This window comes from Diceros bicornis, chromosome 9, assembly GCF_020826845.1.
Source record: "Diceros bicornis minor isolate mBicDic1 chromosome 9, mDicBic1.mat.cur, whole genome shotgun sequence".
NCBI lineage: Eukaryota > Metazoa > Chordata > Mammalia > Perissodactyla > Rhinocerotidae > Diceros > Diceros bicornis.
Window position 1 is genome coordinate 15,507,625 of NC_080748.1, and position 19,668 is coordinate 15,527,292.

Genomic DNA, 19,668 nt, shown 5'->3' on the forward strand with positions numbered 1-19,668 from the left:
TTCCAGGAATACAGAGAGAGTTGGTATTAGTAAGCCTAATACTGATGTTACAGTTCATTGTATGAATGAGTAAAGGGAAAGGGCACACACAGTAGATCATTTTGATAGATGCTGAAAGGGCCTCTGATAAAAAAAAACGAACAGTCTGTTTATACTTAAACCCAATAATAGGCTTAAATACCTTCATTACATAATAAATATCTCTTAAACCAATAGGCGTCATGATATGGTAAAACACTAGAAGCATTCCCAGTAAAATCAGAAACAAGATGAGAAAATACACTATCTCTGCGATGGTTTAAACATTGTTTTGGAAGCAGTAGCTGATATAATTACATAAGAAAATAGAATAAGAGGTACAAGTGTTGGAAAGGAGGAAGCAAAGTTACCATATTTCTTGGAAAATCCAAGAGAATCAACTGAAGGCTACTAAAAACAAGATAGCCAAAATAAGTATGTAAAAATCCAAAGCTGTCCTTATATACCACCAACCATTTTGAAAATATCATAGGAGTAAAAATCAGAAGACCTAGAAGTAAAGTATACAAGAAATTTGCAATCCTATAGTACTGGGTGGAGGCGTATAATATTTAGCAAAGAAAATAGGAAAAATTAGATTACCTGTTTTGAAAAGAAAAATTAATATAGACTGCTTGTCTTTTTACATATATTCCAGATAAGTCAAAGATAAATTCTGTATTTAGCTAATATTTTAGGTATATAAAATGAATTAATAAAATATCAGCAACCAGTGCATTTCTGTAACTCCTTTTTTTGTGGGGGAAGGGACACTAATGTCAAGTCATAAATGAAATATTGATGGATTGAGTTTTTAAAAATCTGTTGAAAAAAATATTTTTAGAGCTTCCACTGTGTATAAGGTATTGAGAATGTTGAAATGAACAGTACAGGGTAAATCTCTGTCCTTATATTTTAATGGAGGGAGACTACTATTTAGACAAAAGCAAAAATCATGAAAAAAAGAAACGCAAATGGTACGCTGGGAAACTATTTTCAACATATATATGACTTAGAAAAGGTTAGTATCTGTAATGTATAAAGACTCGTAGCAAAAGAATAACAATCAAGTCTCATGGTAGAATACTGGGAAAGGGAATGAACAGGAAATTCACAAACAGGAAATACTTCCAGCCCCCAAATCAAGAAAAGACATTTATGCCTACTAATAGTAATCCAGGAAAATACAGATAGAAACACTCATGTGCTACAACCAATGTTAACTAGCATTCCAGTGATGCTGTCTTGGTTGGAGTATAAATGGATGCAGCTTTTCTGGGTTAGTAAATCTGGTAATACATACTAATGTGTGTAGTCTTTAACACTGCAGTTTCACTTTTAGGAACTTATCCCAGAGAGAATTAGAAAAGATGTCTATGTAATGATTATATGGTTCAGGGTCCAGTCAGAGAAACAGAAACCATACTAGGTATTTTAAGCATAAATTAATTAATACAGATGTTTGAAGGATGAAAGAGCAAAAAGTTGCTTTGGTAACCCAAAGATTATGAATTTCTGGAAGCAGGTACCACCCTTAGGGCTGGTGGAACAACTGGGAAGAATAGTGTTAAGGCCTGCCCAATTGGGTGGGAGAGCCCCGTCAACATCACCCAGCTGTCAAAGTCAGGGTGGCCTGGTTGTTGCTGAGGGGTGGTGAAGCCACTGCACAGAATGCCTCAAGAAGCTCTGGTGTCTCTTACTAGAAGAACCTAACAGGAAACTAGCTCTTGAGGGAGTCTGGGAAACGTAATTTGCAGATTTACAGCTCCAGGATCTCAGAGCAGATTATAGGATAGGCTTAAAGCTCGGTAGGTAAATAACTAGCACAGGGATGTTCATGGTTTTGTTGTTAAGGTTTAAAAAAAAGAGAGAAAGAGACCATCCAAATGCTCGCCAGTAGGAGATTGGTTAGATTAGTTGTGGTATAGCCATCCACTAAAGAGCTATGTGACCATTAAGCAGAATAGTGTTTAGCAATACTTGACGAAGAAGGGTTATCTACAACACTGGTGGATGAAAAAATGTTTTCGGATAGTATGTATTTTGTATCCTCATTTGTTTAATATATTTATGTATGTGTAGAGAAATTTTAAATGTTGACAGAAATGTTGACAGTAATTATATCAGAATAGTGGAATTTTGAGTTTTTTGTTTAGTGTTTTTAATCTATTTTTCAGTTTTGTTTATGTTTTCTGCATGTATATGATTATCACCAGGAGAAAAAAACTTGCATTTGAAAGAAGAAAGTCAATTTAATGAGAGAATAAAGGATTCTTTTTTTTGACTCTCCTGGTAAATTTATTAGGTCTGTTGATCAGCAGTGCACAGTCACTATCTGAGGATGTACATTTTCCCAAATTGAACTACATAAAAATTAAACTTTAGGATCTAGGAAAACGATCAAAGTTAGTTTTCACTCAGCTGATGGAAATTCCCTCAGGACTTGATATAATCTGACATCAGAGCAGCTCCTCAGAGAACATGTTCATTTTTCCTCCTGTCCTACCTCCTGCTTTTACAGCCTGTTTCAATTCCTGAACATTCCATAAAGTGCAAGCATAATGCACAGTGAGTTTTATTGTGACCCAACCATTGCAGGTATCACTCAGCATTCTAACACAGGTGTTTTGCTGTGGACTCTTTCACTTTAAAATTACTTGCCACAGATAAAGATTTAAATGGCTCCAAAAGTTTTGCTGTTAAATATTTCATTCATAATATATAACATAAGATGTAAAAACAATAAAAAGAACATATATTCACGTAGAACACAACTCAATTAACAGAAAACTATCAATAACGCTGAACATTTGTTTGTGCTTCTATAAATTACCATACTCTTCTCTTCCCCCTCACTGTTAACCATTCTTTTGTCCAGGTTTATTGAGACATAAATGAGAAATAAAATTATAATATATTTAAAGTGTAAACATGATGATTTGATATACATATACATTGTGGAATGATAACAACAATCAGGTTAATTAACACATGTATCACCTCACATAGTTTCTTTTTTTGGTAAGAAGTCTTAAGATCTACTCTCTCAGCAGATTTCAAATATACAACACGGAATTATTAACTGTAGTCACCATGCTGCACATTAGATCCTCAGAACTAGGGTTAACCATTCTGGCATGTTTTATTATCCTTTTGCTTTTCCTTATATATTTAAAACTTGTGTAGTTTTGTTAAAATAATGTTTGGGTTCAACTTCTATGGGTGGCATTAGCCTATATGTATTCTCATCAAGCTCTAATCAAGAGGATTATTTTTTATTCTCAAAGATGTATTTCTGGAATTATAGAAGTTTAAATTGGTAGCTGAAGTTAATTCATTTTCCCTGTTGGTTTGTATTCCAATTTATTACTATATTAAAGGATTCTTTTTAATAGGAACTTATTAATAGAAAAAGCAGCCAGAAGGTAGTTGCTTCATTTACATTTCACTAACTTCGAAGACTCTGCATAGTACTTCAGAATTCTTGAAATTGTTTTTTTTTTGTTTGTTTTGGTTTATTTCTGTTTTCTCTTTAAATGAGTATGCAAAAAATTGGATGAGGTTAAAATTTTTTATACTGTCTTAAAAAAAATCCCAACCAAAGTTGCTTCTTACTTGTGTGTGACCTGCAATTTATGTCTTGACTACTAGGGAGAGAGATTATGGATGTTTGTGTTGTAAAGTCTGATTTATGAGAAGATAGGTCTGGGGCTGGCCCGGTGGCGCATGCGGTTAAGCGCACGCGCGCTCCGTTGTGGCAGCTCGGGGTTCGCCGGTTCGGATCCCGGGGCGCCACCGACGCACCGCTTGTCAAGCCGTGCTGTGGCGGCGTCCCATATAAAGTGGAGGAAGATGGGCATGGATGTTAGCCCAGGATCAGTCTCCTTCAGCAAAAAGAGGAGGATTGGCAGATGTTAGCTCAGGGCTGATCTTCCTTACCAAAAAAAAAAAAAAAATTAAATATTCTTTTAGGGCCGGCCCCGTGGCTTAGCGGTTAAGTGCATGTGCTCCGCAGCTGACGGCCTGGGTTCGGATGCCGGGCGCGCAGGGACGCACCGCTTCTCCGGCCATGCTGAGGCCGCCTCCCGCATACAGCAACTAGAAGGATGTGCAGCTGTGACGTACAACTGTCTACTGGGGCTTTGGGGGGAAAAATAAATAAATAAATAAAATTATATGAGAAGATAGGTCTTATCTGGGAAGTTTAGTTAGTGAAGTAACGGGAAAATAATTTTTCATTTTGCAAAGAAGCCACAAATCATAAACTAAAAGGATAGTGTTTTGGTGAGACTCTAGTTGTTTTTTACACATTTTTTTATTGAAATTTTCAAGCATATATGGAAGTAGCAAACTCCCATGTATCCACCAACCAGCTTATATATGAATATCTTATAGTCACTTTTGTTTAATTTATAATTCTACCCACTTCCCCTATTCCCCTTGTGTTTGACAGCAAGTCCCAGCCTACATATCATTTCATCTATATATCTAAGTCTCTAAAAGATAAGAACTCTTAAAAAATAATCACAGTACGTTTATCACAGTTAACAGTGTTAATAATATCCAATTAATTTTCTCAAAAATATAATACTTTTTTTAATAGGCTTTTTTTTTTTTGAATCAGGATCCAAGTAAGGTTTTCACATGGTTATTGGTTGATAAGTTTCTTAAGTCCCTTGTCTCCTGTAGGCTCCCCCTCCAGTTCTTTCTCTCTTTATGTTTAATAAAGAAACCACGTTTTTTCTATTGCGGTTTTACACGGACTGATTTTTGCCAGTTGTATGCCTTTGGCATACCTTAACGGGTTCCTTATATTTTCTGTCAAGTGATAGTTGAATCCAGAGCCCTGATTTGATTCTGGTTCAACTTTTTTGTTGTTACAGGACCACTTTATAGGTGGTAGTATGCTCTTCTATCAGGAGGCACATAATATCTGGATATTTCTCTTTTTATGATGTTGGCAGCTGATGATACTCAATCAGTTGTTAGCTGAATAGTTTTATAAAGAGGAACTTTTCATCTATTCTTTGGTTCGCCAGTGTTACATAAAGAGTGAGTTTACTAGTATCCTCCAGATGTGACCAATTAACTGCTATTGTCTTTTTAAAATATCATTATAAACTCACATATTTACATGTATTTGTGTTTTAGATAATTGCAGTGATCACTCTCATTGATGCTCAGGTTGTCCCATCCGTACCCAGGAGGCTTTTCAGGTTGACCCCTGAGTCCTTTTGAACAGCTCCACTAATCGTTGTAATTTCTTTGCAATCTGGCATGACAAGCTGTTTCAGGCCCGTCTTGTATGTGTCCTGCCCCAGACCTGAAATCAGCCATTTCCCTAAGGAGCCCTGATTCCTTTTAATGGGAATGGTATTAAGAAATCAGAATGTGAGTCATGTGGGTACTAGTTGCTAATGTGTGGGTCAGTTTTCTAGGATGATTCAGTGGACACAGCTAAAAAAAAAAAGTTTTTTTGTAAGGTAAAATGCATTATGTTTACATGGATTATTCCAGTTCAGATTCGGGACTACGGGGTTTTTATTGAACCTTTTAAATTTTAATTTGTATCTCTTTTTCCCCATGCTGAGATAACACAGGATGGTAAAACTATGATATTATGTAATAACTTATTTGAATTTTCCCATAATAAATACATAACAGTCTCAGAATAGCAGTAGTACCATTAATGTGATTCTTAAAAGCAGTTGTTTGTTTACTTGTTTAGGTAGTTCTTTTTTGCATTTAGGGTATATCACATTAGGAATTTACAGTCAAATTCTGTATTTTAAAGTTACTTGGAATGATTCTTCTTTGTGTAGTTATGCCAACAAATGAATACACACTTTGTCCATTTGTTTCATTTTATTTTTTGACAAGTTGCTCTTTTAAAATTTAATTTTATTTCTTAATTATATGAAATATTCACTGGTTTTAAAGACAATATAAAAACCAAGATACAGAGCTTCCTCAGCTTAGGATTTATATCCTGATAAACCCATCGTAAGTTGAAAATATCATTGTCAAAAATGCATTTAATACAGCTAAGCTACCAAACATAGCTTAGCCTAGCCTATCTTAAACATGCTCAGAACACTTAGCTTAACCTATCGTTGGGCAAAATCATCTAACAAAAACCCTATTTTATAATAATAAAGTATTGAATATCTCATGTAATTTATTGAATACGTACTGAAAGTGAAAAACAGAATGGCTGTATGGGTACAGAATGGTTGTAAGTGTGTTGGTTGTTTACCTTCATGATCGTGTTGCTGGCTGGGAGCTGCAGCTTGCTGCCTCTGCCCCTGCAAAGAATCACAAGAGAGTATTGTACTGCATATCACTAGCCTGGGAAAAGATCAGAATTCAAAATTCGAAGTACGGTTCCTACTGAATGTGTATTGCTTTTGCACCATCATAAATTTGAAAAATCATAAGTCCAACCATTGTAAGCCAGGGACCATTTGTATATTCCAAGAGGTCTAGCTTCTATTCCTCAATTCTCTACCCTATTCCTTCTTACCTATAGAAAAACTTAAAAAAAAAAAATTGTCCTTCCACGCATGTCTGTCTGGATGTGTTTAAGTGTGTATATGTATGTATATTCATATGCTCCCTTTGATAGATAAATGATAAAGTACACTATACACACTTTTCTCCACCTTGCTTTTTTCTTTTTACTTACACTAGCAGTCATTTGATATTTAAGTATTTGTTTTGTGGATATACCGTAGAATAAATGCATTTGTAATTTTGCTAGGTATTGCTACATTCCCCTCCATATTGGTTTTACCATTTTGCATTCCCAGTAGTAGTGTATGAATGTACTTGATTTCCCACAGCCTTGTCAACAGACTGTGTTGTTATGAAACATATATCTTTGTCCCTGGTCATCTTCCTTATTCTGTAATCGTTGTCTGAGAGTAGTGTAACCACTTCTGCTTTTATTTATATTAGTGTTTGTGAGGCATATCTTTTTCCTTTTTTTAACTTTAAATCTTCCTGGGACTTAATATTTAAAATGAATTTCTTGTAAATATCCTATAGTCTTTGTTTTGTTTTTGTGTATGTTTTGTTTTGGTTGTTTTAATCCAATTTGACAAACCTTGTCTTTCAATTGGAATGCTTAGACCATATACATCTAATGTAATGATCGATGTGGTTGTGTTTAAAGCTACCATCTTGATACTTGTTTGCATTTCATCTTTTTCTATGTTCCCCTTTCCCTCTATTTCTGCCCTCCTTGGGATTAATTGAATATTTTTAATAATTTTATTATCTTCACTATTGGCTGATCTATGTTCAAATAAAATTATACTACTTAATTAATGTATATTGTAAAAACCTTGCAGGTGTATACTTCCATGCCTTTCCCCTCCAGGCTTTTGTTGTCATATATTTAATTTCTATATGTATTATAAACTCTATAATATTTTGTTGATATTTTTGCTCTAACCAGTTTGATAATATCTCAGATTAACAATAATAGATGTATTTGTGCACTCATATTTACCATTTCTGTCATTCTTTGTTTTTTGGCTATGTATTCATATTTTCTTCTGGTATATTTTTCTTCTTGAATAACTTTAATATTTCTTATAGTATTGTTCTGCATACAGTTAATTATCTCAGCTTTTCTTTGTCTGAAAGTCTTTATTTTGCCTTCATTCTTGAAAGGTATTTTTGCTTGGAATAGAATTCTAGGTTGACTAATTCTTTTCATTTAGTACCTAAAAGATGTCGCTTCCTTATTTTCTGGATTACGTAGTTTCTGATGAAAGAAACTGACACATATTTTGCTAATTTGTGTATTATCATTTGTCTTGTCCCTAATATGCTGATAGCATGAAAGCAAGGATTTGGGACTATTTTGATAGTGCCTGGCACATAGTAAGCACTCAATTTGTATTGGTCACATTTCCCTTTATTTATATTGTTCTGGCACAAAGTGAAAGATGAATTGGAAGAGGAAGAGACTTGAGAAACAGGGAACAATTTAGATGCCTTTCCAGTGGTCTTATGTTTAAGGTGGCAGAAGCTTAGCTGCAGTGATAGCAGTGAAAGGCTAATGGGAATGACATTAAAAAGAAGAAAGGGTCACCATCCTTGTTTGTATTTATAGTTGTTAAGTATAAAGGAGGAAAAAAATACTTGTTTGGACTAGATTTTTAATATAGTTATTTACAAAACAAAATTATAGATTGATTAAAAATGAGTCTGAGTAGATGTTGTGACTTTTTTTATTTTTACAAAACATTACTTAAAAAATACAGGCATTTAAGTATCTAGTGGAAGTCATGTTGATTTTTCTGGTTTATTGTTTTTCTTTCTTTCTTTCTTTTTTTAGAGCTTTGCTACCTGTTTTACATCACAAATCTAAAAAAGGACCTCCCCGTCAAGCCAAATATGCTATCCATTGTATCCATGCAATATTTTCTAGTAAAGAGACCCAGTTTGCACAGATATTTGAGGTAAAGAGAAAAAAATTTTTTGTTTCATATGTTATTGTTAAAAAGTAAATATTAATGATGTTACAGAATGTTCACATTGGAGACGCATCATTTTATAGTTTCATAATTTGAATTGTAATCAATATTGGTGAGTAGTTAACATGAAAATATCTGATTATTCAGTTGCTTAATGCTAACTCAAATTCAGAAATCAAACAATTGTAAAATATTTTTTGACATTACTTTATACATTTAGTATTAGGAAACTATTTTTCATTAATAAGTAATTATATGTAAAATCATACTTATTGATATTAAGTAATAGCTGATTATTCTGTCAGTTTATAGGTTTGAAAATTAGATTTCTGTTTATGAGGTAACTACTCAAGTGTGAGGTTTTGTAAATCAATACTAATTGATAATGTAAAGTAAATAAGTTTATACCTTAATGACTGACCTAATTTTGTCAGATTAAAAATGTCTTTTCAATATATATTTCATATTATTTTTTCTATACTTTAAATTACTATTACCCTTTCTACATAAGCATTGTAATTTTATTGGAATCTGTTATAATTAGGGGGTATCTGTCTTTAGTATTCTTATTGCAAATAGAAGCTAAGCAGAAAATCTATAAAATCCTAACTTATAATTTTAGTTCAGAAGCCTTGAATGAAGTCAGAACAATCTGGAAATTAAGCTGAAGCTACCTACCATAAATACTGTGACTTGTTATCTCTATTTTAGAAACATTTATGCTAATTTTTTAATATTTTCATGTAATGTTATGTTAAAAGACCTGAAGGAGGAACAAAAGTAGTTTTCTTTATCTTTCAAACAGCGTCTTTGCTGTAGATAGGAAGCAATTTATTTTAAATTTTGTGCATTTTGGGGTGGAGGTATTTTCTGTAGTCTGGTTTTGTATATGAGAATGACTTCAATGAATTCATGTTGATTTATCGAAAGCCTTTGTTTTTCTTGATTAAATCTTTTGTTCCTTTCAGTGATGAGCAGGAGGATAATGCTGACGATAACTTGAATTTTCATTTTGATATTATATCTGTTATTTTATTTCATCTTAAAAAAACTAATCTGAAATCCTCCTATATAACATACAAGGGTGGTTGGCTTTCTGAGAAAAGGTTTTGTAGAGATATCTGGCCTTTATAAGGTTACTATTAATCCAGGGTCTGGCCATTAATTTTGTTTTTTCAGAGATGATTTTATTATCTTATTGTGGAAAATTGTCACACTCATTATAATAAACTAATTGGAAAAAACTACAGTGTCAGATTTTTGTTTATAATATAAACAACAGGCTGGCACTTACGTGTGCAATGGAAGTATTGAGGGAAGGCATCAAGAATAGCAAGAAGTAAACTCATTTAAATATACTTTTGACTAAACGAAGCCTCATATTGCCCTAATACGTTGGGAAAGCATAGTTTTGTATTGTTTTTCAAGCCTAAAATTCTTGGTGTTCAGTATTGGAGGATACAGCATCAACTCTTCATTAAAATGTGTCATTAAAATTTCTAATAGAGGGGCTGGCCTCTTGGCGTAGTGGTTAAGTTTTGCGCACTCCGCTTTGGCCACCCGGGGTTCGTGGGTTCGGATCCCAGGTGCGGACCTACACACCACTCATCAAGCCATGCTGTGGTGGCATCCCATATACAAAATAGAAGAAGATTGGCACAGATGTTAGCTCAGGGACATCTTTCTCAAGCAAAAAGAGGAAGATCGGCAACAGATGTTAGCTCAGAGCCACTCTTCCTCACCAAAAAAAAAAAAAAAATTCTGATAAATAATATATTCACTTGCTTCAAAATCAAAAGATAACAAAACAAATATCCATATAGTAAATAGTAAAGAGTTTTCTCTGTGGCCACCCCACCCCTGTATCCCCAGCCATCTAGTTCCTTTACCTGGAGGCAATCATTGTTATCAGTTTCTAATGTACTTTTCTGGAAAGATTTTATTCATATACAAGTAATATAAATACACACACATTTAGTCCCTTTCCCCCTCCCCTTATGCCAGTGATAGCATCCTATAGCACTCTTCTGATTTTCCTATTTTAAAAATTAAACAACACATTTTAGACATCATCCTATGTGAATATATGAGGAGCCTCATTCTTTTGTTACAGCAAAATGCATGTAAATGGTTGGGTTTCCCATCAGAATAACAAAAATAGTTTTATTTGTTATAGTACTTAATAGTTGATGCTCTTAAAATCCGCTGAAATGCATGTGACTATACATAATAAAAGCTTATTTCTTGCTCCTGAAAAAAGTCCAGTTGGGTGTTTGGATTGCATTCTAATCAGTGACTTAGGCACACAGACTCTTTTTGACTGCTGGCTTCTCTTTAAGTTCCACTGGATCCTTGGTATTAAGGCAGCCAGTGAGTAAAGAGAGAGAATGTGGAGAAGACACACGGCTCATACCTGTGTCAGTGCAGGCGTGGCATACCTTACTTTCACTCCCATTCTGGTAACCAGAACTTACTCATGTATCCTCACCTAACTGCAGAGGAAGCTGCATGTATAGTTATCCTTATGCCCGGGAAGTAGAACAGAAGTGGATATTGGTGAGCCCTGGCAGTCTCTAAGATATTCATGTATGTGATCGTAAAATATGTGATACATAGTATGATTCTCTATGCTGAAATGTTTCTTTACCTACCTCTAAAATATGACTTGGGCAAAACTGAAAATATTTAAACATGATGCCTTCTTGACATAAATAACCTATAGAAGTGTAAATGTAAGCGTGAGCTACTACTTATACCATGTATGTGTATTGAAACTTTTGTAGTTTTGTAAATTTGAACATGAAATAGTTGAATGGTTTATTTGTATATCTATAGAGTTGAATGAATTTTTCCTTTCCTCATTTTCAGCCTCTGCATAAGAGCCTAGATCCAAGCAACCTGGAACATCTCATAACACCGTTGGTTACTATTGGTCACATTGCTCTTCTTGCCCCTGATCAGTTTGCTGCTCCTTTGAAGTCTTTGGTAGCTACTTTCATTGTGAAAGATCTTCTCATGAATGATCGGGTAATTTATACTTTTTAGACTTGTGTTCTTCATAATGTTATCTTCTAAAGTTTTATACAACAGAGAGAAAAGAGATAAATAACACTTCCATGTGGCTGCCTTATTTTAGGTTTTCCTATTTTTTAACATGCTGTATCTCCATTATAAGTAAAATAACATTGAAACGTCTCTTTAGTTGAGCATAGGCACGTGACCTGAAATACATTCCTTGATAAATACAAAATATCACCTGATTCTATTTCAACTTTGCAGGGGTTTAATTTTTGTAATGACATCTATTTTAAAAAATGGGAAAACTGACAAGCTATTTCACAGTATGGTTGTCGTGACAATAGTTGTTCCTTTCCCTATATACAATAGAAAATTAAAAGAGCCCTGGGAGAAGACACTGGAAAGAAGTAATGATTTTGTTTGTGTCCATTTTCTGAGTATTTGGGTCTGGGAGAATTTGACCCCTCACGTGGAGTTTTATGCATGTGTGTGTGTCTTTATACACATAAGCAGATAGCCATCAATTTTGTGTCTACTGTGTGCTCAGCACTGTACTAGGTTCCTTGGAGAATTAAAAGAAATATGAGATAAAGTTTCTTCTCTTAAAATATAGTTACAGTTCTTGAAATGTGTATCTTATTACCACATTTCATATCCATCATTATTCTTCTATCCTATTAATATATTTTAATACTATTAATACTTTTAAACTAATTGGCAATGGAAAAATAGTTTGTGGAGATACTAGTCAAGATAATTGTATGTATTAGATGTCTAATGATTTGTAGCTGTTTAACTTTACATGGGTAGAGCCCTGTGATTTGGAGACCAGAGGCCCATGTTGTTTTTTTCTTTTTGGTGAGGAAGATTGTCCCTGAGCTAACATCCGTGCCAGTCTTCCTCTACTTTATATGTGGGTACTGCCACAGTGTGGTTTGATGAGCTGTGTGTAGGTCCGCGCCTAGGATCCAAACCCGCAAACCTTGGGCCGCTGAAGCAGAGCGCAAAAACTTAACCCCTACGCCATTGGGCCAGCCCCTCCAAAGGCCTGTGTTAATTACCAGTGTCTCCCAGTTTCTCTGGCTGTGTTCTTCAGCTGTCTCTCTCACTTTTTCTTCCCCTAAGTTCAATATTTCATATATATTCTTTAGGTCATGTTTGCTAATCATGTGTTTGAAGTTTTCTATATCCTTAATCTTTTCTTTTCTTTTTTTTTTATTGATGTTTTAATGGTTTTTAACATTGTGAAATTTTGGGTTGTGCATTTTTTTTGTCCATCACCATATATATGACTCCCTTTACCCCTTGTGCCTGCCCCCCACCCTCACTGCCCCTGGTAACCACAGTACAGTTTTCTCTGTCCATGTGTTGGTTTATATTCCACATATGAGTGAGATCATACAGTGTTTGTCTTTCTCTTTCTGGCTTATTTCACTTAACATAATACCCTCCAGGTGCATCCATGTTGTTGCAAATGGGACGATTTTGTCTTTTTTTATGGCTGAGTAGTATTCCATTGTATATATATACCACATTTTCTTAATCCAGTCGTCAGTTGAGGGACATTTAGGTTGCTTCCACTTCTTGGCTATGGTGAATAATGCTGCAATGAACATAGGGGTGCATAAGCCTCTTTGGATTATTGATTTCAGGTTCGTTGGATAGATACCCAGTAATGGGATAGCTGGATCATAGGGTATTTCTATTTTTAAGTCTTTGAGGAATCTCTGTACTGTTTTCCATAGAGGCTGCACCAGTTTGCATTTCCACCAGCTGTGTATGAGGGTTCCTGTTTCTCCACATCCTCTCCAACACTTGTTGTTTTTTGTCTTGGTGATTATAGCCATTCTAACGGGCGTGAGGTGGTATCTTAGTGTTGTTTTGATTTGCATTTCCCTGATGATTAGTGATGTTGAACATCTTTTCATGTGCCTATTGGCCATCTGTATATCTTCTTTGGAGAAGTGTCTGTTCATTTCCTCTGCCCATTTTTTGATCGGGTTGTTTGTTTTTTTGTTGTTCAGTTGTGTGAGTTCTTTATATATTATGGAGATCAACCCCTTGTCAGATGTATGTTTTGCAAATATTCTCTCCCTGCTGGTGGATTGTCTGTTCATCTTGATTCTGGTTTCATTTGTCTTATAGAAGCTGTTTACTCTGATAAAGTCCCACTTGTTTATTTTTTCTTTAGTTTCCCTAGTCTGGGTAGGCATGTCATCCGAAAAGATTCCTTTATAACCAATGTCAAATAGTGTGTTGCCTATATTTTCTTCTATGAGTTTTATAGTTTCAGGTCTCAACTTCAGGTCTTTGATCCATTTTGAGTTAATTTTTGTGAATGGCGATAGCAGGTGGTCCACTTTCATTCTTTTGCATGTGGCTGTCCAGTTTTCCCAACACCACTTATTGAAGAGACTTTCCTTTCTCCATTGTATGTTCTTAGCACCTTTGTCGAAAATTAGCTGTCCGTATATGTGTGGTTTTATTTCTGGGCTTTCAATTCTGTTCCATTGATCTGTGTGTCTGTTTTTGTACCAGTACCATGCTGTTTTATTACCATTGCGTTGTAGTATGTTTTGAAGTCAGGGATTGTGATGCCTCCTGCTTTGTTGTTTTTTCTTAGGATTTCTTTAGCTATTTGGGGTCTTTTGTTGCCCCATATAAATTTTAGTATTCTTTTTTCTATTTCTGTGAAGAATGTCATTGGGATTCTGATTGGGATTGCATTGACTCTCTAGATTGCTTTAGGTAATATAGACATTTTAACTACGTTTATTCTTCCAATCCACATGCATGGGATATCTTTCCATTTCTTTATGTCATCATGGATTTCTTTCAATAATGTCTTGTAGTTCTCCTTGTATAGGTTCTTCACCTCCTTGGTAAGATTTATTCCTAGGTATTTTATTCTTTTTGATGCAATTGTAAATGGTATTATCTTTTTGAGCTCTCTTTCTGTTAGTTCATTATTAGCATACAGAAATGCAACTGATTTTTGTAGATTGATTTTGTACCCTGCAACTTTGCTGTAGTTGTTGATTGTTTCTAATAGTTTTCCAACAGATTCTTTAGGGTTTTCTATGTATACAATCATGTCATCTGCAAATAGTGAGAGTTTCACTTCTTCGTTACCTATTTGGATTCCTTTTATTCCTTTTTCTTGCCTAATTGCTCTGGCCAAAACCTATAGTTCTATGTTGAACAGGAGTGGTGAGAGTGGGCAGCCCTGCCTCGTTCCTGTTCTCAGAGGAATGGCTTTCAGTCTTTCCCCGTTGAGTATGATGTTGGCTGTGGGTTTGTCATAAATAGCCTTTATTATATTGAGGTACTTTCCTTCTATTCCCATTTTGTTGAGAGTTTTTATCATAAATGGATGTTGTATCTTGTCAAATGCCTTCTCTGCGTCTATTGAGACGATCATGTGGTTTTTCTTCTTTGTTTTGTTGATGTGATGTATCACGTTGATTGATTTGCGGATGTTGAACCATCCCTGCGTCCCTGGTATAAATCCCACTTGATCATGGTGTATGATCTTTTTAATGTATTGTTGTATTCGGTTTGCCAATATTTTGTTGAGGATTTTTGCATCTGAAGTTTTCTATATCCTTAATCTTTTATTTTCTTTAATGAAAAAATTTTATTAGGATAAGACATACCAGAAAAGTGCTAAAAGTGCACAGTTAACATTTTTAACTAACCAACTATCCAGGTAAAGAAATAGAATATTACCAGCACACCAAAAGCCCCCTGTGTCTCTTTGCCTATTATTAGCTATTCCCTATTCTCTGAAGATAACCATTATTCTGACTTCTAACACTGTAGATTAGCTGACTTTTAACACCATAGATTAGTTTTACTTGTTTTTGAACTTTTATAAATAGAATCATACAGAGTAGATCCTTTATGTCTGGCTTCCTTCACTCAGTATTATGTTTGTGAGATTAATCCATCTTGTTGCATATACCAATAGTTTGTTCATCTTCTTTGCTGTATAGTATTGCATTGTTTTTGTATACGATAACGTATCTGCACTATTGCTAGACATTTAGGTTATTTTCAGTGTTAAATGAATACTGCTGTTGTGGATATTCTTTTACATATTTTGTGCACTTAGTATGCATTTCTGTCATAATTGCTGTGTCCTAGGGTATATATAAGTTCAGTTTTAGATTTTGCCAAATTGTTTTTTAAAGTGATTAAGCCAATTAACATTCCAATTCCAAAGTGATTAATTCCGATTAACATATGGGCTGAATGAGAGTTCTAGTTGTACCACTTCCTTGTCTGAACTAGATATGCCAGTCTTGAACATTTTAGCCATTATGTGAATGTGTAATGAGTGATAATGCTCTTGGGCACTTTTTCCTACATATACTGACATTTTGGCTGTCCTCTTGTGAAGTGCCTGCTCAAGCCTCTTCCACATTTTCATATTAAATTGTCAGTCCCTCTCTTATTCGCTTGTAAGATTTCCTTATATATTCTGTTGGCAATATGTTTTGCAAATTTCTTTTCCCACTTTGTAACTTGGCCTTTTACTCTCTTAATGGTGTTTTTTGATGAACAGAAGTTCTTAATTTTAACAAAACCCATTTTATCAATTATTTTCTTTTTAATTAGCACTTATCTTGTTTAAGTCTTTTTTTGCCTACCCTAAGGTTGTGAATGTATTCCCTATATTATTTCCTAGAACTATGCTAGTATACTAACCACTAGCCACATGTAGCTTTTTAAGTTTAAGTTTAAACTAAATATAATTATAAATCTCTTCACACCTTTCAAGTGCTTAATAGCCACGTTTGACTAGTTTTGGACAGCACATAACATTTCCACCATCTTAGAAAGTTCTGTTGGCCAGTGTTGCTCTAGAAGCTTTATTATTTTAACTTTCACATTTAGCTCTATAATCGACTGGGAATTGATTTTTGTATATGGTATGAGATAGTTCTCAAGATTGATTTTTATTTCTGTCTGACTCAGCACCATTTATTGCAAAGACTGTCTTCCTGTTGCTTTTTGAAAAAAATTGAGGTGAAATTCATATAACATAAAATTAACCGTTTTAAAGTGTACAATTCAGTAGCTTTTAGTACATTCACAATGTTGTGCAACTACCACTTCTATCTAGTTCCAGATCATTTTCATTAAGCAGTTCCTCCCCGTTTCTCCCAGCCCCTGGCAACGTCCAGTCTCCTTTCTCTTTCAGTGGACTTACCTATTCTGAATATTTTCTATAAGTAGAATCATATAATATGTGATATTTTGTGTCTGGTTTCTTTCACATAGCATAGTGTTTTTGAGGTTCATCCATATAGTAGCATGTATCGGTACTTCATTCCATTTTATGGCTTAAGAATATTCTATTGTATGTATTTATCACAATTTGTTTATCCATTCACTCATTGGTGGACATTTAGGTTGTTTCCACCTTTTGAATATTGCGACTGTTTCTTCTGTGAGTTTTGTGTCTGAGTATTGTTTGAGTACCTGTTTTTAGTTGTTTGGGGTATATACCTAGGAGTAGATTTGCTGGATTTTATGGTAATTCTATGTGTAACTTTTTGAGGAACTGTGAAAATATTTTCCACAGTGGCTGCACCTTTTGACCTTCCCACCAGCAACGTGTGAAAGTTCCAATTTCTTCACATCCTTGCCAACTTGTTAATTTCCCTTAATTTGATTATAGCCATCCTAGTGAGTGTGAAGTGATACCTCACTGTGGTTTTGATTTGCAGTTCTCTAACAACTAATGATGTTGAACATCTTTTAATGTGCTTATTAGCTATTTGTTTATCTTTTTTGGAGCAATGACTATTCAAGTCCTTTGCCCATTTTTTTGGTTGGTTGGTTTGTCGTTTTCTTTTCTTTCTTTTTCTTTTTTTTTTTTTGGTGAGGAAGATTGTCCCTGAGCTAACATCTGTGCCAGTCTTCCTCTATTTTTTATGTGGGACGCTGCCACAGCGTGGCTGACAAGTGGTGTAGGTCCACACCCGAGATCTAAACCTGAAAACCCTGGGCCGCCAAAGGGGAGCATGCAAACTTAACCAGTACGCCACCGGGCTGGCCCTTGTCTTTTTCTTGAGTTGTAATAGTTCTTTATGTATACTAGATACAAGTCTCTCATCAGATGTTATGATTTGCAAATATTTTCTCCCATTCTGTAGGTTGTCTTTTCACTTTTTTTTAAAGTTGTTCTTTAATTCTTTTTTTTTATTGAGATATAATTCACATATAACATTATATTGGTTTCAGGTTTACAACGTAATACAACAAAATATATTTGTATATATTGTGAAATGATCACCACAATAAATCTAGTTAATATCCCTCACCACAGGGTTAACAATTTTTTGCCTATGATGAGAACTTTTAAGATCTACTCTCTTAGCAGCTTTCAAATATACAATACAATTAACTATAGTCACCATGCTGTACATTACATTCCATGACTTATTTATTTTATAACTGGAAGTTTGTACCTTTTAACCTCCTTCACTCATCTTACCCATTCGCCACCCCCTACCTCTGGCAATCACCAATCTGGTGTCTGTATCTATGAGTTGTTTTTTTTGTTATTTGTTTTTTTGTGTTTTTTTTGGCTGGAAAAGATTCGTCCCTGAGCTAACATCTGTTGCCAATCTTCCTCTCTCTTCTTTTTCTTTTCTTTTCTCCCCAAAGCCTCAGTACATAGTTGTATATTCGAGTCGTAGGTCCTTCTAGTTCCTCTCTGTGAGCTGCCACCGCAGCATGTCTACTGACAGACGAGTGATGTGGTTCTGCGCCCAGGAACTGAACCTGGCCCTCCGAAGCGAGTGCACCAAACTTGAACCACTAGGCCATCAGGGCTGGCTCTGTTTTATTTTTTTTTAGATTCCACATATAAGAGAGATCATGTGGTGTTTGTCTTTCTCTGTCTGACTTATTTCACTTAGCATAATGCCCTTAAGGTCCATCCATCTTGTTGCAAATGGCAGGATTTCCTTCTTTTTTATGGCTGAATAATATTCCATCATGTATATATACCACATTTTCCTTAGCCGTTTATCCATCAGTGGCAGTTAGGTTGTTTCTGTATCTTGGCAATTGTAAATAATGCTGCAGTGAACATGGGGGTGCAAATACATTTTCAAGTTAGTGTTTACGTTTCCTTTGGATAGTGCCCAGAAGTGGAATTACTGGATCATATGGTAATTCTATTTTTAATTTTTTGAGGATTCTCCATACTTTTTTTTGTGGTGGCTGCACTAATTTACATTCCCAACAACAGTACAGAGGGGTTCCCTTTTCTTCACATCCTTGCCAACACTTGCTATTTCTTGTCTTTTTTTTTTTTTTTTTTTTTTTTTTTTTTGTGAGGAGATCAGCCCTGTGCTAACATCCGCCAATCCTCCTCTTTTTTTGCTGAGGAAGACGGCCCTGGGCTAACATCTGTGCCTATCTTCCTCCACTTTATATGGGACGCCGCCACAGCATGGCTTACCAAGCAGTGCGTCGGTGCGCGCCCGGGATCCGAACCAGCGAACCCCAGGCCGCCGCAGCGGAGCGCGCGCACCCAACCGCTTGCGCCACGGGGCCGGCCCCTCTTGTCTTTTTGATAATAGCCATTCTAACTGGAGTGAGGTGATATCTCATTGTGGTTTTGATTTGAATTTCCCTGATGATTAGTGATGTTGAGCACCTTTTCATGTACCTGTTGGCCGTCTGTATGCCTTCTTTGGAAAAACGTCTATTCAGATCTTCTGTCCATTTTTTAATTGGATTGTTTCTTTTTGCTGTTGAGTTGTATGTGTTCTTTATATATTTTGAATATTAACCCCTTATCTGGTACATGATTTGCAAATATTTTCTCCCATTTGGTAGGTTGCCTTTTAGGTTTTTTGGTGTTTTCACTCTCTTGATAATGTCTTTTGATGCACAGAAGTTTTAAATTTTGATCAAGTTCAATTTATTTATGTATTTTTTGTTGCTTGTACTTTTGTTGTCACATCTAAGACTCTCCATTGCCAAATCCAAGGTTCTGAAGATTCCCCACTGCTTTTTACTATTAGTTTTGTTCTGAATCATATGTACATATTCTACTCTATTCTGTTTCGTACTGTCTTAATTATTATAACAAGTTTTGATATCTAGTAGCTTAAGTCCTCCA

At 35.0% G+C, this 19,668-nt stretch overlaps 1 protein-coding gene across 7 annotated transcripts in view; it reads left to right on the forward strand.

Moving 5' to 3' along the window:
* The window catches only part of PDS5B (PDS5 cohesin associated factor B), a 187,332-nt gene that overhangs the window by 129,439 nt on the left and 38,225 nt on the right, over window positions 1-19,668 (forward strand). For all 7 annotated transcript variants that reach the window (XM_058547984.1, XM_058547983.1, XM_058547989.1 and 4 more), the window contains exons 20-21: window positions 8,366-8,489; window positions 11,373-11,531. In XM_058547984.1, coding sequence (XP_058403967.1) covers window positions 8,366-8,489; window positions 11,373-11,531 — 283 coding nt within the window. The remainder of the gene's footprint in view (window positions 1-8,365; window positions 8,490-11,372; window positions 11,532-19,668) is intronic.